The 24,541-nt window shown below is 37.9% G+C and overlaps 2 protein-coding genes across 3 annotated transcripts; both read right to left on the bottom strand.

Annotated features, from left to right (window-relative positions):
• Nucleotides 1–4,552: 4,552 nt before the first annotated feature.
• LOC140562716 (E3 ubiquitin-protein ligase TRIM39) lies at nt 4,553–8,235 on the bottom strand. The gene is made up of 7 exons (XM_072688575.1): nt 7,576–8,235; nt 7,293–7,388; nt 6,892–7,125; nt 5,838–5,985; nt 5,553–5,597; nt 5,415–5,441; nt 4,553–5,097 (listed from the first exon to the last, which is right to left on the bottom strand). Exons 1-7 carry the CDS (start codon nt 8,233–8,235, stop codon nt 4,553–4,555), a joined length of 1,755 nt encoding a protein of 584 aa, XP_072544676.1.
• A 4,694-nt stretch (nt 8,236–12,929) lies between these two features.
• Nucleotides 12,930–24,322, bottom strand: LOC140561578 (circularly permutated Ras protein 1). 2 transcript variants are annotated; one of them, XM_072686796.1, is made up of 20 exons: nt 24,213–24,322; nt 23,342–23,399; nt 22,825–22,911; nt 22,286–22,378; nt 21,334–21,420; nt 21,127–21,224; nt 20,664–20,864; nt 20,517–20,567; nt 19,898–19,987; nt 18,799–18,950; nt 17,960–18,041; nt 17,737–17,861; nt 17,347–17,431; nt 16,403–16,509; nt 15,545–15,654; nt 15,073–15,184; nt 14,859–14,999; nt 14,121–14,214; nt 13,722–13,769; nt 12,930–13,612 (listed from the first exon to the last, which is right to left on the bottom strand). In XM_072686796.1, the coding sequence occupies exons 2-20, from the start codon at nt 23,397–23,399 to the stop codon at nt 13,517–13,519; spliced, it is 1,917 nt and encodes a 638-aa protein (XP_072542897.1). In that variant the 5' UTR covers nt 24,213–24,322; the 3' UTR covers nt 12,930–13,516. The 2 variants fall into 2 exon arrangements, with proteins under 2 accessions (XP_072542897.1, XP_072542898.1); XM_072686797.1 differs by lacking the exons at nt 22,286–22,378; nt 22,825–22,911; nt 23,342–23,399; nt 24,213–24,322 and having other exon boundaries at nt 21,127–21,238; nt 21,334–21,397.
• Nucleotides 24,323–24,541: the final 219 nt, after the last annotated feature.

Below are 24,541 nucleotides of genomic sequence, written 5' to 3'. Positions count from 1 at the left end.
GGTGATGAGGAGAGTGAGAAGGAATGAGATAGAGGGGGTAAGAGGGAGTGTGTAGGTGTGCAGAATGAGTGGTATGTTGCCCAGGCTGTCTGAGTGGTTCAGGCAGAACATTTACTCATTTTTCTTCCTCCTCAACCCCCTTCTTTCCTCTCTGTTCAACATTAATGTCTCTCAATGTCTCTTCCATTTCTGTTCTGCTTCGTTTTGTCTCAATCGTTTTGTAGAAATCGTTGAAGAACATAAATGTCCGTATGTGTCATTTTAAATTTCCTTGGGTTCATACATTCTCTGAGCTTACCTCAGCACAAATCTGAAGGAAACTGTTCACAGCATGTGGCTTACAAGTGAGTTTCTATCCCATTTTAACACTGACTTGGTTCTTTTAACAAAACAGCCAAAATGCATAATTGATTGTCAATAAAGATATAAAAACAGAATCAGAAATTCAGAAAAATAAAAAAACCCTCAAATAGTCCAATGAATAAATCTACACAGATTATACATTAAATTCAAAGTTAATATAGTGAAAGCATACAGAAGACATATATTTTGACAATTACAGTCAATAGATGTCAGCATATAAATCTCTAATAATATATGTCAAATACAGAATGTATTATGTATAAAAAACAGACAGTAACATATAATTAACAAAGCACCTTCATCCCCAAACAGCAGAGCTACCAGTTAAAGCAGAACAGGCAGGTACACTGCAAATAATTGTTAACTTGGCATATGAAGTCATCTGAACCTAAGTGCTACCTGTAATATTTTTCATTATTGTTTTAATATCAGCAGATCATTTGACTTGTTTAAAGTATTATTTCTTAAATAATGACTTACTAAGTAAATTGAACCCACTTAAAGGGGAATTCCACCATTTTTCAAAAAATATTCTGCATAATGTAACTTTCTACATCAGATTTCTTTACAATGATGAACATGAAAACCAGGGGTTATTATTTCTACACTGCAACTATAGCGATGCTATGTACTAAACAAAATTTTCATTGAAGCTACAAATCTGATTAGTTTCTTTGAGTAGTGTATAAAGTTAATTTAAATTGTGAAGTAAATTACAATTGCATTTATTAATTAAATATATGAATATTAAATTGACTTTTAATATTTTTGTTGTTGTTGTCAGTTCTGTTGTACTCTGTAATTCTTAACAAGACAGCTGTTGGGAAGACATTCTTGGTTTTGATAGTTTATTCTGAATACAATGGCTTATTTCAACAATTGTGCACTACTTTCTAATATCGTTAGGCAGTGTTTTAGAATGGAATATCATTACTAACAAAACATAAGAGATTTTCAGACATTTCATTTCCTGTGACTGTTAAAATGTATTTAAGAATCTAAAAAAGTTTTAAACATCAAACAGTCTACAGTCAAAATGTCTTTTTCCATTGACCACTACTGTGTTTAAGATGACTTCACTCTCCACAATATTTTTTTTTTTTCAGTGCAACTATCATCCTCCACTTCACACACCAATGTGTGATCGAATGCACCATGTACACTCACACCCCTACATTTGCATCGTTGTTCATACTTAGCTTTCATTTACACCAACGGTTTAGAGAACAAGATCGTCATCAGAGGACCTAGTAAAGGAACAAATGTCACCTTGATCAAGAATAACCTGATCGGCAAGCTGTTACCCTTTTTCTTTCAAAATTGACCCCCCCCCCCCCCCCAAGGCCTGCTTAACTTCATTCATCTTTCAGCAATGAAAAAGAGCCATGAGGCTTTTCTTTACTTATAAGATTCATAACATAACTGGGTGGAGCAGCTAGCCACTTGCAGAGTTATTCTAGTGTTCCTTCGTTGACATTTACAGCTGTCACCTTTAATGACCACAGTCTCTTTCCAGTTCACGATGAAAGGCTAGTCCCGCATGTTTAACTACATTATGAGGAATGCTGATTGGTAACGAACAATAAAATATTACGTAGGTTTTCCTCTGTTCACACATTTTTCTCACATGCATAATCCATTCCTGCCTGTTGTGTCACATCATCTACTGTCCTACATAATTTAACCTTATTTTTTATTTGTTATGAATATTTTGCTTACATAAAATTAAACTGGTCACACTGAAAGCCTTGGCATTATTATTATATTATTATATAATCAAGTTATAGTTACTTTTTTGTTGTTGTTTTTGATATCACATAATCCAGGCAGGCTGCATGTAAGTGAACACCAGCTATACAATGTTTTACTACAGATAGTTCTGACCGCACAGTTTGATTGACTGCATTCTGTGCCAGTATCTCCCTGCAGTGACACACTGACCAAAAAACAACAGACGATACACTCCAAAACTGAAAGCTCCAGTAATTAATGAAGCTCTCTACGCTAGCCACCAGCGTTTCTGGTAGGTACTCCATTTCTAGTTTAACTGTGTCCAACTAAAGTCTACTTTTTAATTTATTATTTTTTTATGTTATAGTTTATAGGGAAGTTGGATGTACATGTTTATTCTTTTAGTGATTCATGATAGTGGTCTGTGTTTCTGATTAGTGGTCAGTTTGCATGACTGTAAACTTGGAAAACTCTAATCAAAAGAGTTCCTCTGCATCTAAGCTGGTTAATTGTGTACAGTTTGAAACGGCAGTAGTTACTGTAACTTAAAAAAAATAATTACAGCAAGTAATTACTACCTGTACTTACATTAAAAGCTTGTACACATTTACCACATTCAATGCAACTTAATTCATCCTTATTTTTTCATCTTTTCTCAGAAGGTAAAAATGTGAGGATTTGTATTACAAACAAATGACAAAAGGAGCAACTATCTCATAACTTGTTTTGAAAATGATTCACATTAAATTTAGTCTGGTCTATGCCAGCAATAGCTAATGAAGTTCATTACAGAGGACTTAAGTAACTGCCAACTAGTTAGCCTGCGTCCTCAGGTCACAAGAAAACACACACACACACACACACACACACACACACACACACACACACACACACACACACACGTAAACAGACTACTAGAAGCCTTGCCATCTTGTGGACACTCGTGGAAGTATCTTCGTGGTGTTTTATCACCCCCCGGGCTGTCTTTGACAGTTACTTACGACATGCTCGGACAAGCTTGGTGTGCAGACTGGAATACCGTTAGGATTTGCTTTGGGAGGGACAGCGGTGGGAGGCTAACGTATCCAACTGAAACTTGTACAGCCTGCTTCAGCAATAAAGTCTACTGCAGACGTGACGTGAGATTATTTCATTTACTGCGAGGAATAATAGAGTTTAGTAGATGTGTTTTAGCAGTACATCTGTTCCATGACAAGCAGTGTCACTAGGCTTATGTTGAATAAAGGCTACCAGCCAACCAGAATTTTAGACCCATGTCGATTAATCGTAACTAGATTGTTAAAAGCTAAGAATATCACTACATACAAAGTCCATTCATATTACTTACAGTCCTACTTACTACAGTCATAGTTGCCAGCGAGGTGGGGGTTGGGGTATTGGGTCGTTTAAACTAAAGAAAGGGGGCAACACCCTTCCAAAACTCTAAAAATAATGGGTGAGGGGAAGGCCACTGCAATCTTCACAACAAGCACAAGAAAAGCCAGGATTGTGAAACCTGAATTGTCTGAAAAGACTCCCGAAAGTGAAACTGTGTTAAACTGCTGGAGTTTTATGCTGGAGTGTCGATATGGCCAAAACATTTGCGGGGTGTGTACTGTCTAATTTAACTGTGTGAGTACAGTGTTAGGTACTTTCAAACTGAACCACTGGCAAAAACTGTCTGATACTTTGATTTAAAATATTTACTTTGATGATAGTAAATCAAAACTTAGGAGTACAAATTCAGGTGTACTAGTGCTGTTTCTGCAGAGTCTGGCAGATTCTGAAAAATCAGTGAAGAAAATTTGATAAAATGGCTTTATTATAAATGTTTGTATGATTTTTTTAAAATAATAAATAATAATAAAAAAAACATTGACAGAATGTATAGGTACTGTTCATATGCAGTTTAAATGGTGCAGAACCATCCACATAGCAATAATGTAGTATTATTTATAACTATTAAGATACTTTGAATGAAGAACTTATCTGTGAAGATCCTGAACCTTCTTTTTTTTTTTTTTGTCAATTCAGGTACTTTAAAGTGAACACATTACTCAATCTCCATAGAAAAGCACTGCCTGTCTCCGGAGCAGCTACACCATAGGCCTAAGGTCATCATGCCCCCCCCCCCCAACATTGGGCTGTGAAGCTGTGGGACTGCATTCTTTGGAGTGATGAGGATCCATGCAGTGACCTCTCTTATGCGCTTGTGGCATTAAATTGCAATCAAGCCCTCAAAGCAAAGTTCTAACATCAAGAGAAAAGGAGAGGCTGGTTACTGCTGTTGAGTGAACAGGTGTTTGTAAACATTTGGACATACAGCGTATATAAAATATATAAAGCTTATATGTTGTAGAAAGGGCTGAAAGCACATATAAATGACAAAAAATTGTCAAAAAAAACATATAGTCTTATAGTGCCTGTTAATGAACAAATGCCTCGGGCATTATATCCTTCAGTGAATAACCAAAACAGGTGTAATAGTAAGTGGTCCATCATTCTTGCCTGACTTGTTAGTGCAGGGGCTGAAAAATGGGTAGATGGCCTCACTGAAAGAGTCTGTAAAGGTGTAGATATGCATGTTAGCTTCCACATTATAGAAAGACACCTGGCCTTTCTCATAGTCCACAAATACTCCAATCTTCTGGGGTTTCAAGCTGAGGGGAAGTGGGGTGGAAGGCTCTGTTCTAAAGGCATAGCTGGTTTTGTCTCTCAGGCTGAGGATCCAGCATCCATTGCTGGGGCTGAGAGTTATCTTCCCCTTTTTGTTTATGGAGTGGCTGACCACTCCCAAGTCCCAGTCAGTTTTGTCACCCACTTCCACTTCCCAGTAGTGTCGCCCCCCTGTGAAGCCTTCTTGACCCAGCGCACACACCACACGGCTGAAGCGTTCGGGGTTGTTGGAAACATGTTGGTGTTTTTCACCACACCACACCTTCTTTTTGTCGTCTGATAGGATGATACGGGAATGGGCGGTGCTAGGGTCTAGGATCACATCCACTGATGGGAGACATTGGAAAAGTTATAGAATAAATTGGTTGATCGTCAGCTTGGGGGTATGATGACATTCTTTGTGTATCATTTTGAATATTTCAAGCATAATGAGATGACATGAACCTCCAGCCTAACTAAACAGTGTTTGTGTAGATAGATGTAGCATTTTCTGGCAAGTTCTAGGTTAAAGAGCAGTGTAATGTCTCAGTCAGTTCTATTCTATTGAAATCCAATGGAGAGATACATGTTTACAAGTATTGGGTGATATGAGGCTCTGTCCTTTAAATCTTAAAGAATGGGAGGAAAGTAAACAATATACACACCTGCATAGTCCTGGATTTTCTTCACTTCTGTGAAACAATAAAATAACATGTTAAAAGAGTACAAATATTATTATCTTTAATAGCAACTAAAATATAAGGTATTAAAAGCTCTATTTTGCCAAATGAATCAATACCTACTTGGCTGTGGTTTCACTGGTGATTGATTTGTTAAAGTTGATAAGCCTGTGCAAGAAAACAGTGTTGTTGGTATTATTGCAGTGTTTTTTTAATATGAGCCCCGGGGCGGTTCTTCTGTAATTCCTGAACACACTAAATTACACACTAAACACTAGGTGCCAGTGACACCCCTTGAAAGACTTTCTGAACTTCCTTGTTATGGCTTCAATCAAATCAAATATGTATTATTTACTCTGACCACTAGGCGTCAGTGTATTCCATTGAACCACAAATGAGCAGACTTACAGATTTCAGGCAGTTTCTGAAGCTCCTCACGGAAGTGCTCTAGCAACTGACAGGCTGAGCTGTAGATGGCTTTTGTTTCAAGGTCACACTTAACTGAGACTCCAGCCCAATTTTTCTCTGGAAGAGGAGAGTTGAGATCCGAGTAGCTCTGTAGACAAATCAGAAAGACAAAGCAGAAACTGTGTCAAGAAAAAAGTTCCCAAACAGCGGTTACCATCATTTCGACATAAAAAAAGTGCTTTCTTTTTTTTTTTCATTTTACGTTCCATCTTAAATTACACAGCAGCTACATTCTGGTGCTTGCACATGTCAGATACAGCAGCATCATTTAAGGCTGAACAAAACATTTGTTATAAAAAGCCCACAACTGTCTAATATGTATAGCCTACAACTCCCTCTGCAGTCTGTACAAACCATGCTGACTTTATTTTCCTACCCATGACCTCACCTAAATCTGCATTGTGTAGTGTGATATCTCTAGTCATTTAGTGTGCAATGGACACTAACCGCCTTTAAAATCCCCAACTCAATGGGGAAGTGTAATATACCCAATATTTTGCAAGCTGCTACAGATTTGAAAGTCATGTAGTGTACCCAAGGCTTTAGAGAAGGTTAGAGAAGTGGGCTTTGGACCAAAAGGTTGAAGAAGGTTCAATCCCCTTGATCCCCAATTGCTCCCCAGCAGTCGAGGTGCCTGCTGACTGCCCCCCTTCACTGTGTGTTCACTGCCATAAGTGGGTTACATGCCAAGGCAAAAAATACATTGTACTGCTGTGCTGTTGGCTAAAAAAGAAGGCCTTAAATGCACAAGTTCCTAACCATGGTCCTGGTATTCCCTGCCTGTACTTTCTGAGGATAACCATAATTCAGAGGTCTCAAATCATCTCCAAAATATCCAAAAGACCAGTGTGGCTGCAGGCTTTCCTTTTAACTCCTAGTCTGTTTCAAGAATTAGAAAATAGATAATATAAATAGTGGTGAGAACTTCCCCTGGTGAGAACTTCCCCTTTCAAGACTAAAGTGTATAGAATTGATAGCACAGATATGTACTCACCCTCAGTCCACTGATGCAGTCATCTATCTTGGCCAGTTTGGCTAGCGCAGCACTTCTCTTCCTCAACTCTGTGACCTCCAGGTCCAGTTCTCTAAGCATGCCTTCGGCCTGATGCTCCACTGAGCGTCGACACATCTCAATCACCTCCAGCAACTCCGTCTGACTGCGCTCAATGGATCTCAGCAGGGCCCCAAATACACGTATGCTGCCCTGTGTCTCTCTTTCTGCAGCCACCTGGATGGAAGAGATGTTTGTAGTATTTGAAACAGCTATCTGTAACACTGAATATCATTCATTATTGTTTGGTGGTTAAAAGGACACTGTTAATCCATTAAAGAAGGTCAATAGAGGGTATAAGTAAGTCATTTTATTTAGATGACAGAAATGTTATTGGTGCTTACTTTGATTTCCGTCAGTGAGCATTTGATCTCTTCTACTTTGCTCAGCCTTTGCTCAATCATTTCCTGTATCTGCGTTTCCGTGATGGCAATCTGAGTCTGTTAAATAAAATAAAATAAATAAATAAATAAATAAAAAAAACAGAACAAAGGAAGTGATCAAATAAGAAACATTAAACACTAAGTAAACATTACACACTAGATTCATTCAGCATGTTAGGTTTTTCCAGCAAACGGCTTTCTATTGCAAAGTTACAAATGTTAATATAACTAACGATTTCTACACCTTGCTGTTCAGCCACTCCTTCTCTGCAGAGATGATCTGATGTGATTGGTGATCTGTCTCTCCACACTCAGAACAGACAAACTCCCCATCAGATTTGCAGAAAAGCTCCAGTTTATGGTGATGTTTTGAACATCGAGGCACTTTCCTTGCATTGGCAGCTCCACTCAGAGTGTACCTTCTCAGAGACACACTGCGTACGAGCTCTTGCGGCTGGGTGCTTTCGCAATCATTTCGCTCTATTACCAAGGTGTGACTGTCATTAAGACATTCGCCTTTAGCATGGAAAGGCTTAAGAAACCTGCGTTTCATTTCAACTAAGAGATCCCCAGACAGCTGCCTCTGCTTAAGAGGCCTTTCGTCCATTCTGCTGCTTTGCAGCCCTTCCCACTCATTCCCTCCACATGCCCCAGGGTCCCCCTTCATCTGCTTGAATTGCTCGGTGATCTCGCGAAGCGTGCGGTTGACATGGAGCTCAGGCTTCTTTTTGAAGTTCTCCTTACAGAGTGGACACTGGCAGAGCTTGACTCCTTGCCAGTAGTGTCCAATGCAGGCCATGCAGAAGCTGTGGCCGCATGGTGTGGAGACTGGGTTGTCAAAGATGTCCAGGCAGATGGAGCACTGGAACTGCTCCTCAGAGAGGAAGCTACCCAGAAACGGCATAGTTCTGAATGGATCTGTGGAGAAGAGAAGAGAGAAATAAAGCAATTAGAATGGAGGAAGGAGAGACATTGTAAATGAGATGAGAAGGGATTAGGCAAAAGAGTTGTGTGCACATGAAATGCACTTTGAAATGAATATTTATGAGCAGTTGTGTTCAGATGTTTATCAGAATAAGTGTGTTTCAAGAAGTTCATTTCTGCAAGTGGATCCGAGAACCTAAGAATTCTTCAGCATCCAACCATCAAAGGTGGTTGTGGCATGGATAAAGCAGGGGAACATTAGGCTTTTGGATTAGCCTGCCCAAAGTCTTGACCTCAACCCTGTCAGAAATATGTGAACTGTGCGCAAAAGTCTATCAATTCTGCCAATAAGATTGATTAAATATCCAACCAGAATTCTTCCAGAAGCTTGTTGGTGGCCGGTCATGGTACAACTTACTAAAGAACATTTATCTTATTATTGAAACTTTTTTTCTTTTAATGTATCTGTGTAGATGTATGTAGGAATGTTAGTTCTAATACATTATTAATAGCCCAGTATTGACAACATGTATGTAAATGTCTGACCACAACTGTGTCCATAAGAAGAATATCTCCCAGTTTTTTTTATAAAGAGTTGTAATTACTAGCACAATTTTAATAATTTCATGCATTAATTCATACAGTAATACATTTTTTAAAAGATGTTTCAATTAGTCAGATTTTATAACTAGTTACAAAAACATAGTGTACACTATGTATAACCACACAGGTAGGTTAGTACAGTAAAGTTTTAGAAACATAAGAGCTAAAAATATCTTCGAACTGACAGCAGAACATCGCTGATCATTCAGTCAGATAAGGAAACAGGTGTCTATTTTAACTGTATGGGATGCACAGGAATGAAGTTTAACTGGCTGATGTACAAATCCTTCTTTCTTCTTTGAGAAATCACCAGTGTGCACTCACTCAACTCAACATTCTGTTGAGTCACATCCAGATTATGACAATTGTTGCACAACTAAAATGTATTATGTACCATTCATGTCCATCTGCCTTATTTACCACAGTAAAATAATCCATTATTATGACACTTGATTTATAAATCTTTTCTAACATCGTTGCTGGTTCCATTCGCAATCAAGTAAAACCTGGTGGCTATAGAAGTGTATATATAAGTCATAGGTCCCGTTCATTTTCCAGAGGTCCTCTGACCATTACAATAGGACTGTCACAATAATTACATTATCAACTTGTACAATATATACAATGTTTTTACGATTTTTGCTGACAGCCCTATTGTCCATTATGTAAAGAGTAAAGACCCCAGAGCCCATTAATGTGAACAAACCGGTATCTTATTGTTTTTTGTTATTCATGTTTTATTTATTTATGTTATTTAAACATTTGCCATATTCCAATTACAATGTCTGAAATTATTTATAATCAAAAGGCCATTGCTCTTTAAAAGGGTATATTTGTTTATTATGCTATATTATCATTATACCAGTAGCATAAAATGGTCTTTTAAATTACAATGATATAATTTATTGCAATTATTACTGGAACGATTTATCATCAAAACAGCTACAGAGTTATGTAGGTGGATGATACTCTGAAATCTTAAACTGGTATTTTGCACCCTTTAAAAATGAGTTATTTAAGAAGTTTTCAGTAAAAGCAATGGTTGGACCCAAAACTACTGTATATGGAACCATGATTTTTTTTTAATGATGGCAAAGCCTAATGCATTTCATACTATGAAAGATCAGAATGGAACATAATAAAGCTTTACAAATGTCTTTAATTACATTACATTAACTAAGATTAATGTAAAGCTGACTATTTACCCCCATTAGGTTTGGAGTATTTCTAAAAGATGCCCCAAATAGACACAGGGGTAGTAACAAATCAGGCATAATGTTAAAAGTACATTTTGGGTTCTTTTACAGTATCACAAATCCAGTAAAAGGCTGTGATTTCTAGTCTTTCATCTGTAGGAAAACTTGTTATTGTTTTATATTATTGTTTTGGTGGCTGTTGTTTACATTATGTCAAAATATAATGTTGAATGGGACTATAGAAATGCTCCAAAAGGACTTTTATATATAATCTTTGTATATTGACATCCATTAAAAGTTGAGGTTTTTATCTCCTGTAAGACAACTATTTTGGAGATACAAGTAGGAGTATATACATTTTAATCTGAAGATAAAATATTTTATTAGCAAAGTGCTGATTAGTCTCTTTGCTGCAATAGTCAACACATTCACCTAAGTAAAAAAGAGATTTATTTGAGGGAATCCCTTCCCCTGTAGAGTGAGGAAAACTGAAACTAGTCTTTGGTGAATTCCCACATACCTGGGAATATGTTACATAAGGGGTTATCCTGTGCAAGTACAAAATGTTGCTAGACCCTCTACACCCCTTATCAATAACTATACATCTAAGCCAAGATTTTTTTAATTAAACAAAAACTCTGAAACCTTAAAATGCAAGAATCCATTCATTCAGTTCATAACAATAGTTACAGCCTCTTAGATTAATGCACCATGTTATTTCCCCAGATACCTCCCAAGTGATTAATCCTCTTTAGTGTTCAACAAGAGAAGCAGGTCTTACCTCCTCCAAAGACTTAAGATTCTTCTTAAAAGCTTGTTCTCTTCCTCTGAAACGTGTCTTGTGTTATCTGCTGTGCTCACCTCAGAGACACAGTCCTGCTCTGTTCTCTAACTCCTCCTTATATACTGTGAGAGCTGCTACAAGGAATTTCAGAAACATGCAGCTGGCTGGTTTGAACCTGTTTATATCAGCTGTATCCATCCCCTACCATGGTCACAGTGACAAGATGAATGTTTATAGAGGACCTTCTAGGCCATACTGTCCCTACTGCAGCCCGTATCATTCTTTAAACTGCTCCAGCTCACACAGTTGCATGCATACTGCCAATGACCATAACATGACACACAAAGGCCTGATGTGAACGATACTTTCAAGATTGGAAGTTGCTAAGATCACTTGTTTGGGCAAATTAATGCTCTAGTAAAGTGTCTACTTTTGTGCTTTGCCTGCGTGAGAAAGACTGCACGTTCTTGGCGTTGGCTGAGGGAGATGGACACAATGTGCTCCAACCTGTCTGACTACACCAGGGTTGCATGTGCTCTATATAACGACTCCCACCTCCCTCCACCGCCCAATCACTTATGTGTCAATGAAGTGTCTAAAGTGATCTATTAGTAATATCACAAGACACTGGGTGTCTATCCTGGTGATGATCTATTAGGTCTATAATGCAGACAGTTTATGCTTGTTTTAGAAACTTTTTTTGTCTGTAGTAAACAAAACGCATCCTCACTGGAGATCCATGAAGCTGGCTTGAACAGTCCAATTTTTGCCCTCTCTGCTGACAGGTAAAGCACCATCCCCTATATTTTGTGTTAGCTATTTCTATTCCATATTATAATTAGTGATTGCTTTGGTAAACCCTCTGAGGGTCAAGTATGCTCTTCCTAATATATTCAACAGTTACAACTTTCACTTGGTCCTTCATAATCTGCCAGGTTTTCTGGTACCAACGTGTTTGTGCATTTGAACAATGTACGAAAAAACTGATTGACACACCCACGGTCATGTTTATTGTGAGGTTTTCAAAAAAATGCTAGAAGCAAATGTAATGTCTAGAACCAGCTCTAGACCTTTTTTTTTAGTTACCTTGTGCATGAACAGAGCTGGCCAAGAACTGAGCTGTACTACAGTTGCTCTGTAGTAAAGCAATAGTTCTGTGTAGAATCCTGATATCTCAAATGGCTCTTTACCTAGTAAAACAGTTTCTAAAAAGGATTAAACTTCTGTTATGAGCCAATAAACCTTTTTTCAGAACCTTCTTGCATATTGCTTTGAACACATTTTTGCTAGTTAACTTTTAATATAATAATAAAACAAAAACAACTGTGTATTATGTACGCAGTCAAACCATTCAGGTACTCTCAGTTATGGTTGGTAAATGTTTTTCTACACAGGAAGATTACTCAGCAGTTTTAAAATGCTAAATTTAGAACAGACCAGAAGCAGTGTGGTGAACAGACAGCACATGATAAAGATTGTTTGAATAACTTTTCATATTCAGGTGAAAACCAATCATTTAGGCAAGTGAGCCTTATTGACAGTTAATGGACTGTTAAAATAGTTAGTGTGTCAGTAGTTGTTCATGCCATAAATAATGCTAATTAGGCTCCAAACATTATCACTACAAAATCAGTGAGAGAGGGAAACAAACAGACGAAGTTGGAACATACCGTCTGTGGAAGATCTCTGATAGAACCGCCTCATTACAAAAGTGGCATTCTAGATTTCTAATACGAGCGCTAACCTACATTAAAACAAAGAACACTGGAGGTGCTTCAACCCAGCAGTGTCTGTTCATTGAAAAACTCAGAGAGAATAAATTAGTGCGGGAGGAGGTAGAATACACTGGCTTTGGGTCATAAATGTAACTATAAACTATTTCAAAAATTCAAAAATCTGCTTTAAAACCCTGTGCAATTACCTATCAAGAGATATCTGGTCAAATTTATCTGATAGACCATAAAAGAACACACTCTTTATGGACAGATGTTCTTTTATGGTCTATCAGATAAATTTGATTTACAAGCACACGCTGCATCATTAGCTTTTTAGATATAGTGATTAGAGAAAAGAAAAAACCTTCAGATTAGATTGTTTTAAAGATTTATTGTTTAAAAGAGTCCCTGTAGGGTGAGAGGAAATGGTGTAATTTCTTTATCTGCTTTAATTAAAGCAAAAGTACTAGAACCAATATACTCATTTATATATATTTTTACAGTTTCACACTTACATATTTTAAATTCGGTAGTTCTTCTTTAAGTTTTGTCCAAATGTCAAGATGAATGGACCAATAAAAATGCTCCAAAAAAACTTTTTTTTCCTTTTTCTGTAAAGCTGCCATGTTGGAGATATGACTTTTTTGCGTGACAACACGATATGAGAAACCTCTTGTCTCTAGAGAAGAGCTGTTGTCACTATTCTGAGCTCTAAGCTGAAATGGTTCTAGATGTATTAGTAGTATTGAGGAGAGGTTGTTATTTACTTGTAGCTCTTTTTGGTGCTCTATAGTGCTAATTTGTTTAGTTTGTTAAAGAGCCATATTCAAGTGGCTCTCCTGGCACTTAACCAGACATGGTTTTCTTTTGTCATTGTTCTTTGCATAATCATATATTCTAACTAAAGAACCCTATGGCAAACACCATTCTTTTAACACTGTCGCCCTTGAAGCCACCTTCTTCTCAGCTTTCCAACATGGCCACCTTCCGACCCTTCTGCCCCACACTCTTTGCTCTCTTCATCTGGTACACCACCTTCGCTGCCTCATCTGACAGACCCTAAAAAAAACATCACAATTGGCTGAGTTTGACAGTGGATTAAAGATCCACTGTAAATGAGGTGTGTGAGTGTGAAGAAGTCAGACAAGTTTCATGTTTTAGAGCTTACCGTGGAAGGTTTGCGACTGGCTAGCAGCGCAGTGTTTTCTGTACTGTCCTGCTGAAGGAAAGAAAAGTAGGTCAAAGTTCTCCAATATCAACTCTGTGACCTGAGAACAGGCACAGTAGATTTTCATCTTGTGTATGAGAAGAGATAGTCACAGACAAATACCACTCAAGTTTTGAGTTCTTTGTGTGTGAACAAAAACTTTGTATGTGTGTACGTGTGGATCTTCAAGTAAGATGCATGAGATAAATGTATGGCCTGGTGGTGAAAATTTTAACAATGGCTCAAAAATGTTTATGGTTTGTTGTTTAGTAGTTTGTTTTAAATGACAATGCACATACACATGCTTCCCGATAGAGTAATTAACATTTAGTTATTAGATCAGTAGTTCTGTGTTCTGACCTGCGTGTCTGTGGTGAGGTCCTCACAGATCATGCTCATAGTGCTGATCCAGTTACCATAGATGCTCTCCTCTTTAGCAATTGGCTTTTGTTCACTGTTGGATACATTACAACCGTTAAATAAGAGCACACATACACTGCTGTCCCACCTTAACTCTAAAGCTTTATTTTACTCAGGGAGGTAGAGTAACTTCCCCACCCTAACTTCCTGCCAGTCAAGGAGATAAAACCTGCGATCTTCCGGTCACAAACTTGCTAACATTTAGGCCACAGCTGGCCAAAAAACACAGGATCAGCCATGCTACAGTGCTCCTGGTGCTGAGAGGGCTAATAACCTTGTTTCAAGGACCCAGTAGTGGCATCTTAGCGGACGGGGGTATCGAACCAACAACCACAAAGTCACCACTGTCCTAAAAGAACTCTGTGATTATTTCAGAATGAATGTTCCATGTTCATAGAATATAGATAAATAAATAAATCTGACAGTAATAATTCCAGAGTACTAATGCCTTCTATAATCCCAGAGTAGTGGCAACATTTTAATGAGTTTCTCAGTACTTACAAAAACAGCAGAAAATACATTGGCTTAAAGCACACTTCTAATAGAAGTGCCCTAAGAAACTTAAGTCAATGATTGTTCTGTGCGTTTCGAAGTTTAATGAAAAATGTGTCAATGTTTAACAAGATACCAGAAAAACAGAAAGCTACAACTGCCAACGTAACACATACCCCAACACACCTTATGTCTTTGAGAAGGTCCTGCTGGGCTTTGAGTTGATTCTGGGCCTCTTGTATCCTGCCCTCCATGGTAAGTCTGGCACAGAGCTGAGCGCAGTGAACCCCCAGCACAGACAAGTTCAGACTTCCTGCCCATACCCAGCTGCAGAAGCACAAAAATGTGTGAAACATTTCAAGGCATTTCATGTTAGATCTCTGTATTTCTGCAATGTTACCTGCTGGTGGTCACACGCTTCTGTTGAGTGATGACTCTGGTCACTTTCTTCAAGTCTCGTGTCTTAAAAGACAGCTGCAATTGGAAGGGTACTCGATCCCTTCTCTGAAAACCTACACAAAAATAAGCCCTTTTTTTATATTTCTTTTACTTTTACTGATTTTTGTTTTAGATATTGTTTTTGTGCTTTATCCCACTATGTTTTATACTTGGTATAAAAACACGGTAATACAAATAAATAAATAAATAATTAGAATATAAAAAAAATAAATAAAAAAAGGATATTTCTTCTAAAAATAACTAATATCTAAAGTTTGATATGCTTTCAAAAGCATGCACCAACATCCGCCCACACAAAAACAAAGGACAAGTTCTCAGAATGACAACCCTGCCTCATAGAATTTTGCTTCTTCAGTCTGTTCACTCAAGCACATTGGCACATAGTCATGAAGACCATGTTTGTCTTCACTTACTGTCCACTTTGTCAGGTCTGACAGCAAACTGGAATGTGATTTCAACTCCATCTGTGACATTGCCAATCTCCCTCACCAGCTTGTGATTGTCTTCCTCATAAGGGAAATAGCTGGTAGAACAAGCACAACAAATATTATATTATAACTTGTAAGAGTTAAGGTGGAACTAAAGTAACACTCATTTACCAATAAAGTGGAAAGAGCTTGTTAAAGACACTTAACATCAGTTTAAATCTGATGTACACCAACAACAAACTGTTGATCTGAAGTTTAGGCAAGTAGCTTGTACAGTTCACTAAATTACGGGGGTGTAATGTTACATAAAAAGAACTAGAGGTGGCACAATAATACCACTTTTTCATGTCCAAAACTGATCGTGCAACCTGATACTGATAGCAGTCCGACAACATCTTTACCCATCTCTTAACCCTCCGACCCATAGGCCAGTTTGACGTAACTTTATTCGCCTAATAATAAACCGTCACACATGCCATGTTATTTTTAGGAGATTGGTTTGCTACTTAAATATTTCTGAACCTGAGATGTAAATATTAATAGAATTTAGATAATTGTACATACATGTTTTGATCATTTACTTTTGTACACCTACAATTGGAAGTTGTTGCTTGTACAGACTATAAAAACATGGCTAGGTAGTGTGTGTGTTTCTGTCTGTATGTTTCACTGATCATGAGTTATGAAGCCTAAAATACTGTTATTTAGGCTGCCTATTACAGTTTCATTGAGATTTTTGAGAAATGTTTTTATTAGAATTATGAAATACAAGAATAGGCAGAATGGAAATTTAAAAAATGAGTAATGCTGTGATTTAATGGTGTAATGCTTATTTATACTCACACGCCATCTGGTGCTAGCAGAGTTGACACAACATTAGTTGCCAAGACGTTGTCAGCCAGGGCAGTCTGAATTTCTGTAGCAACTGTTCCAATGTTGACTATGTTGATCTAATAAGGATCAAAATTAAAGTTAGAATTGTGCTTATTTGTCATCTATTGCATTTGGAGAGGAATTCCAAGGACAGCAGTACCAGCGCTTACTAATCTTATTTCTGATCTGTGGTCAAAGTAGGTAGAATGAATAAAGTATGTTTAAGTTGAATGGCCTGCTAGGCCACAGAAAGCAAGTAAGTGTTAAAATAGTACACTTGATAGACATGGTCAGCAATAATTAGTGCAATAGTGAACTTAGGAGTCTTCGAGCTTCAAGTACGGCTCGGCTCGACCCGCCATCCCTCAAAATCCACGGAAGACAAGCGTCCAGGCTTTTTTTCTGTCCTGGCACCAAAGCGGTGCAATGAGGTATCTTTGAATTTTAGCCTTTTCAAACTAGCTGAGGTTATTTTTAAATAAATAGCAAAGCACTTTTGTAAGTCGCTCTGGACAAGAGCGTCTGCTAAATGCCTTAATTGTAAATGTAAATGTCTTAATATTGTTTGTTAGTTTCTAAGTTGATGCTTTCTGTGAACTTTAAAAAAGATCTTTTGTAGTATTTTGTATTGTGACCATAATTAGTTTAAGCTAAACTGGCATTTCTACAGGTTTGACCTAAATAGGGCATTGTGTGTGCGTGCATTTGGACACATTGTGCACTGCAAGTGATGGGGGATATAGGTCACCAGTCTTGGCGCCTAGTGAATTCCTTATCTCTGTCTGGCTTTGTACTGAAATCATCCATTTGCATGACATGACAGAAACGTGTAGTCTATATTCTATTTAATTCCATTCTATTAAAATGTACCCCAAAAAGTTTGCCCCAACATCAGGCTGTGTAAGCACACTCACCCTGCCTCCTGTGTGATCTGCTAGCTTCCCCACCTCCGCCAGGCGACAATCCTCTCCCTCAAATGTCATCACTGATACAATCACTCTGTACATGACCACAGAGATGCATATTTATGTAGGAAACAATCACCCCATCTACAACTAGACTGTTTATCTAAAACTAGACAGGATTTAACCAGTGTTCTGTTCAGTTACACTGCATTTATGGGAGGTTTGTGGGTGCATAGTGGCAGATCTTTGATTTGACCAATTAGACAAGTTGACATTTCAATACCTGAAATGTTGCATCACATGTTGGAACTGGACTTGATATTACATGTTATGCCATAAACAGGTGCTGTGTGATTAAAAAAAAAAAAAAAAAAAGTACACAAGTGTTTTGTAACATACCCTTTTTCTGCGGCATGATTGGCTAGCTGGTTATAGAAATATGGTGATGGTGCAGGGGAATGTTCAGATTCTTGTTCTAACTGGCCCAGACCTATATTGGCACGACCATCTGTACATATTATAACCTAAAAGCGAAAAGAACAGTTAATATGACAAAAATAAGTGGAACATTTTGGTCACAGGCTTTAGGACATCTAATGTAGTAAAATGGGGTTACATATACCTTTGACCCTGTAAACTGAGAGGCCATGGCAACAGAGATAAGTGCAGCAGGACCCAGAGCAGTGGCTCCATGCTCTCTTAATCTGAACAAACAGACAATACAGCTTTTATTAATGGGATCAGGGGGGGAAATGCAGACCATAACCCAATAAATCTTAATGTAGGGAATATTTGTAAGGATGAATGGGCTACAATTCCCCAAAATGTTGTGCAGGACTGATTATCAGTTACCAAAAACATTGAGTTATTGCCTTATAAGGTTAAGGCACATAGATATTTATTGTTAGAAAATGTTGTGCAATAAATCAAATTTAAGGTCAGAAATACAGAAAACTACAAAAGGTTCACGAAAATAAAAACAAATGCTGGTTTACAGCAAGTCAGAAGTGAAAATGGTAGATTTAAATGATCTACTTGCAAAAAGGAACGTTTGTAAAATGTTATTTGTTGTTTAAGTGAGGCAAACAGGGCTACAATGATGTATGGCAATTGTTGGGACTGCTATTTCTATAGCAGTGAACACTACCAGGTTGAAGTGGCAAACCATGATGGTTTGCCTTAATGTCACACAAATCTAAATGGTTTTTAAAAAAGGGAAGGTCAGCAAACTTCTGAACTGACCAATACAGCTTATGTGAACACAGCCCAAAACAAGCAAAACACAAGCCCATAGACAGCATATGATACAATAATGTATCAAATACACATGTATCAAATAAGTGCCTAGACACCATCATTCTTAAACATCAAGGGACAACATGTTGGGTTTGGTTCTAAACAGTGATTAATCCGTTTAGGAACGTTCTATAACAAGCACACTGACATGCATATCTTACTCACTCTTTAACTCTCTGTGTTAGGCACTGGTAGGTCTCTGCAATGCAGTGTGGTGTAGAGTACTTCTCTCCCTGCTCTTTCACATGATCATAGTCCACTAGAGCCCAGTCCCGTAAAGTGAGAGGAATTCCTGTACCATCCCCATACACTGTCACCTGACGACACAGACACACACACACACACACACACACACACACACACACACACACACACACACACACACACACACACAAAAAAAAAGACAGGATACACTGATACACTCTGATTTGTGCAAGCATCTATACAGTGGCACTAGAACATTTTAAGAATCTTTTTAAATGTTTTGTATAAAATTCACCTGAATCAGATCTGTTTCTAATCCCCAAGACTAGATAAAGAGAGCCCACTTAAACAAGTGATGCAAAACATTATTGTTTTTATAGAGCAAAATTATCCAACTGCAATACCGTTAAGACATTATGCCACCAAAAAGCCACTCTTCTCCAAAAAGAACACCTGCCTGTTTGCACAAGACCACATGGTAAAGCCATAGGCTTATTAAAAGATTCAACAAATTAATCTAAAATCAAACAATTTGGTGTAAATGAAAGAAGTTTTGTTTATAAATACAAACACTGCATCCCAGCATAAGAACACTGTTTTAACTGTTAAGCGTGGGGGTGGATGGATCATGGTTTATGTCTGCTTTGCTGCTTTTGGGCTTATGATTATTGATAAATCTGTGAAATCTGGTTTGTACCCGTAAATTTTAGACAAAAACATCAAAATATCTGTCTGTGAACAGAAGCTTGACCATTAGTGGGCCATACAAATGACAAAAGCTGGATTATAGCAAATTAAAGCAGAAGAAATTCAACATTTAGTGAAACAAATGTGTAAAAAAGCTTTTTAACTTTAGAAAGTAATGAACAGTCATTTAGTGGCTTTTATTTGATACCACATCTTCAAACATCAGTGAAAAGAAGCTAAAAATAAATTCTTCAAACAGTATGGTTTTCATCATCACTGCACTTGGAAGACACTTTCATTTTCAGAGCTCAAATGACTCACTGTACTATTAATACTTTCTGTCCACCAGCTCTCTTCCACTTCTTTCCCTTACCTCATCATTAAAAGTGACTAGTGCTACTCGACGGTGAGGTGAAGACCTTTGTAGGGAGGACAGTGCCATCTGCAGTGCATCTTGAACACCCTAAAAAACACAACACAATGCATCTGTCTACATGTGATAGAGAAGTAGTAAAACAGATATGAACTGGTAGGTTAACCCCCCACCAACAGCAACAAAAAACTGCTCCACTGCTCTTGAGGAAGATTTAGGATGTCACAGAAAGCTAAAACTGGGACGGAGAACTGAAATCAACTTTCCTCCCAGAAAAATGAAGTGAAACTGTCGACTACTGATTTTGTGTAGAACATTTTTATTGCTTATCTATTCAGCATTGAAACCAATATATCTTCAACTGACTTCTACCTAATAGTATTTTCACCATATTTTAAAGTAGTCTGCAGTCTGTCAGAGATGCTGTGTGTATTGTATTCCATACGGGGGGCATTATAAAGCATCCTTTTTATCCTTTTCCATAATTCAAGTCACTGATTGTTGAAGCCTTGTTTCAAGAAGGGGCACAAAATGCATTATTCTGGGGCTCATAAAGGTCTATGAAGGGAAGCACTAACAGTTCTGCTGTGGCATGTGCAGCAATGAAAATATTAATCACCTGCAGTCGTGATACATATGTTGGTGATCTCATGCTGTTACCAGGAGACACCTAACAGAGAGAGAGAGACACACAGAAAGAGAAGGTAAATCACTTTGTCAAGTAAATTATACAGGAAATGCAAAAACTGATTGATTACACAATTACCTCTGAAGTGACACTCATGCTACCAGAAATGTCAACACAGAAGACCACCAGCATGTCCTCGAGGTTCATATAGTCTGCATCTACCTCCTCATCCATATACAGCACATCTCTGCCTAGACTAGTCCACAGAGGAGAGCGCCCCATTTTTACCTCACTCTGAGAGAGAACATTCTTCATACCACAGAACTCACAGCACCAAGTCTACACAGAGAGAGAGAGAAAGAGAGAGAGAGAGAGAGAGAGAGAGAGAGAGAGAGAATGATGGAGCTCCATCCAATACTTTCGAAATGAGTTGGGGAGTTGGGGGTGAGGTGGGGTACTAATCATCCAACATTCTGACCTCACTGGTGCTCTTGTCACCAAATGCAATCAAATCCCCACAGCAATGCTTTAAATCTTGTAGAAAGCCTTCTCTGGATAGTAAAGACAGCTTCACTGACAAAAGCAGGATAACCTTACTCACTGTTGCATTTGGGTTGGTTTGTGAGTTGGTTACAGCCGACATCACTGCTCTACACTTCCCACAGTGCACTGGTTTCTGGTTGCTCTGTATGCTGGATGCTGAGAGAGAAATACTTTAACACAGTCATCTGGACACAAGTTCAGTCTGGTTTAATTCTGAAGGCTTAATCCAACCTGCACAAATATGTTTGTATAATGGGCAGCTCACCTTTGCTAATGTCCACAAGGTTTCCTACTTTGAGTGACACTACATTTACATTAGCTTTTAAACGAGCCTGTCCTTTTGTCTCCAGACCTACATAGAGACACAAAGAAATATTTTTTTAGTAAAATGTAAAATATTCGAATCCTAGAATTGATTCTTACATTGAAATATTGCAAACATAAGAAATTCCTTTCAACATTTCAAGTAAGATTAGTGTTTGTTGATTAAGTTTGTTTTGTACAAAGTTAGAGTGGAAAAAAGAAGCACCATCTGAGCTCTCATCTAACTTTTGCCAGAGTCTCATTAATGAATGAATGATGCATTTAACTGGCTTCCTCAGTCCATAGTACAATTGAAAAATGGCAGTTTCAAGATTCAGGAAATTGATATCAAGATGAAGTCTGGAAGACCAAGTTCATTTTCAGAGAGACTATTCATATGATATCTAGAAAGGCACCTGTTTGACTGCAAAATATCTTCAGGAAGTTGTAGCACACTCTGATCATCAGACGTTTTTAAAAGAACATCTAATGCTGATGCTTTATAAAAACGAGTTGCTTGGACTGATGGAGTTAAAACTAAATTTTTTGGCTGCAATGGTTTGAGGGGGAAAAATTTAGGAAAAGAAAACCTCTTCAATTGTTAAGCATGGGGATGGATGAAGTTATGCAAATTTTACTGGTAAGAAGAACTGATTTAAATAAATTTCCAACGAGGGTGTTACTAAGTACTGACCATGCAGTTTGCTGCCCAAACTTTTGCTTCAGGCCCTTTGCAATTGTAAAAGACAAAAATAAAGTAATATTGTTTAAAATATCACAGAATTGTGGAATCCTAACTTTATGGAAATTAGGTAATCTTTTACTCACTTAGCTTTTTACAATGACAGACATTTGACCAGGGTTTCCTGGGTTTATATATGTATTATATATGCAACTAAAGGAGGATTTCTTACCTCGAGGGGGTACAGGAGGTGGCATTGAGGTGGGTCGTGTATGCTTCTGCGTTAAACGGCGAGGGGGTACAGGTGGTGGTGTTAAAGAAGGCACTGCAAACACAACATATATAAAAAGTGAGTTGAACTAGGTTAACAACATTGTCAGCATTAGCATATGTGACAATGTGACAAATCAGCACATATTTTGCAGAGGATCCAATTTTTTGTCTAATCACCACCTTTCCAGAAAGTGCATTTTCTTCACACCCACAAAAGGATGTTTTTTCTTCTTCTTTGCTTTCAACCGCCAAAGAACTTATCAAAGATTTCATCATGAAAGCAGTTTTCAGTTTGACATTTAAAACAGACAGTGCAGAAGACTCCCTTTACAGGAAAGGACAATGATCAGTGGGCGATATCTACTGCAGTGCAGTGCAGAACCCATACTGCTGCAAACCTACTGTTGTGCCCACCATATCTTTTAAGTTTAATGTATCCTTTTCTGGACACTTATTTTACAGGTATGGAAACATATGGAGGTCTCATATATTACTCACTGGGACTTGGAATGACAGCGATGCGGTTGTCATAAGGATGCTCAGAATGTGTTCTGGACAAAGTACAGGGCAGTGTGGAGGAAAGACCTAAGGGACAGAGTGGGACCACAGCAGATGGTAGAATAGTAAACTGTAGTAGATTAGCAAACTGTTTAGACTGACAGCTAAAACCATTTATTTTTGTATTCATTTCTATTGAAGTCATCTCTCATCTCTTTATCACTTTTCTGTTCTCAGTTGTGTGTTAGAACTCAACAGAGCTCCAGTTTGCCACTTTTTCCTTTACTTATATTGGAAAACAACATGGGTGAACTTTTCTTGCTAATTAAGCCTCAACCATAAAGGCCTGAATGAAGGACCATACTTTTATTGATCACACTTAAACAACATAAGTTATATACTCAGTTATAGACTTGTATATATTGTTACAGACTTTCATAACCATGACTAGGTCATTTGTATCATTAGAAGCTAATCAATTAATACAATTAATAAAACTCTAAATAGCTAATCTCACCCTCAGCCAGACTCTCAGGCCTCCAGTTGCAAACAACATGACTACAGGCAAACTCCATCTGAGGGGAAAAATAGAAAGCAAAAAAGATGAAGCCCTTATTAGCGGTGCTTGGACACCTCAATTCTGTTTATATACAGCACCCTTCACGTGTAGGTAGGTGAGGGCAGCAATATGGCTCTGTATAGTCAGTGGAGGAGGAAAAAAAAACCTTCATCTGCAAACCTTCATTTCCTGTTAAGGGTTGCAGCATTGCTCAGAGACTGCATTAACGCTCATTCTATTGGCATTTTCAGACCACATGCTTCTCAGTCTGTTTGACTATACCCTCCTGGAATGAGTGCTGACATGAAAATCTGTCTGTAGAGTAGACAAAGAAATAAACTAAAAAAAAAAATAAATAAAAAAAAAGACTAAAAGCTTCTGAAACTTTCCATTTAAAAAAAAATCATATTCTTTCCGCACCATGACATTGTTAACCCACCAAATCATATTTTAACACAGTACACAGAAATGCATGAAGCAGATCACTATCTCTCTCAGTCTCGGACACTAACACACACACACACACACACACACACACACACACACACACTTACACTTAACTTGTATATTTATCTTTCTGACCTGAATTGAGCATTACTTCACCTAAATGAGAATTTGTCTTCTATATCAAACCTGTTCTGTTGTGTTTAATAAGATTGACCTTCAGAGATAACAGACTGATAAAGTCAACCACGATTTCCCTCACTATGAAGATATAACTCATTAACTTGCTTACAATGAACTGGTGACATCCACACATCTTCTCATTGAAATTGGTAACATATAATGGCCATCACAGCACACATAAAACATATATAAAATAAAGTACCTTTCAGGTTTGTCCGCTTAAGCTGAACGTCGGCAAGTGCTGTCTCTCACTGCACCTCCCATTACAGTAGACGAGAAGCAGGAAGTCAGGAAAAGACTAACGGAGTGAGAGCGAAAACAAGCAGAGAAAGACTGAAATGAAACGTGTGCCTGCTGCACTGTCCTAATGCTCTCTCTGCTCTGTCTCAGAGCTGGTTGCTCTGTTTCCTGTTTATGCATATCAGAATGAAAGTCAGACTCCGTCTGCCTGCAGGTGTGACAGGTTTTGCCTTCCTCTCTCTATTTTATCATATGGCTTTGCCTTTGCTATGGACTTTGACATTGCTCAAG

The sequence above is a fragment of the Salminus brasiliensis genome, chromosome 9, assembly GCF_030463535.1.
Source record: "Salminus brasiliensis chromosome 9, fSalBra1.hap2, whole genome shotgun sequence".
Classification (NCBI taxonomy): domain Eukaryota; kingdom Metazoa; phylum Chordata; class Actinopteri; order Characiformes; family Bryconidae; genus Salminus; species Salminus brasiliensis.
Note: the sequence above shows the minus strand (reverse complement) of the source record. Positions and strands in the feature narration are given on the sequence as shown.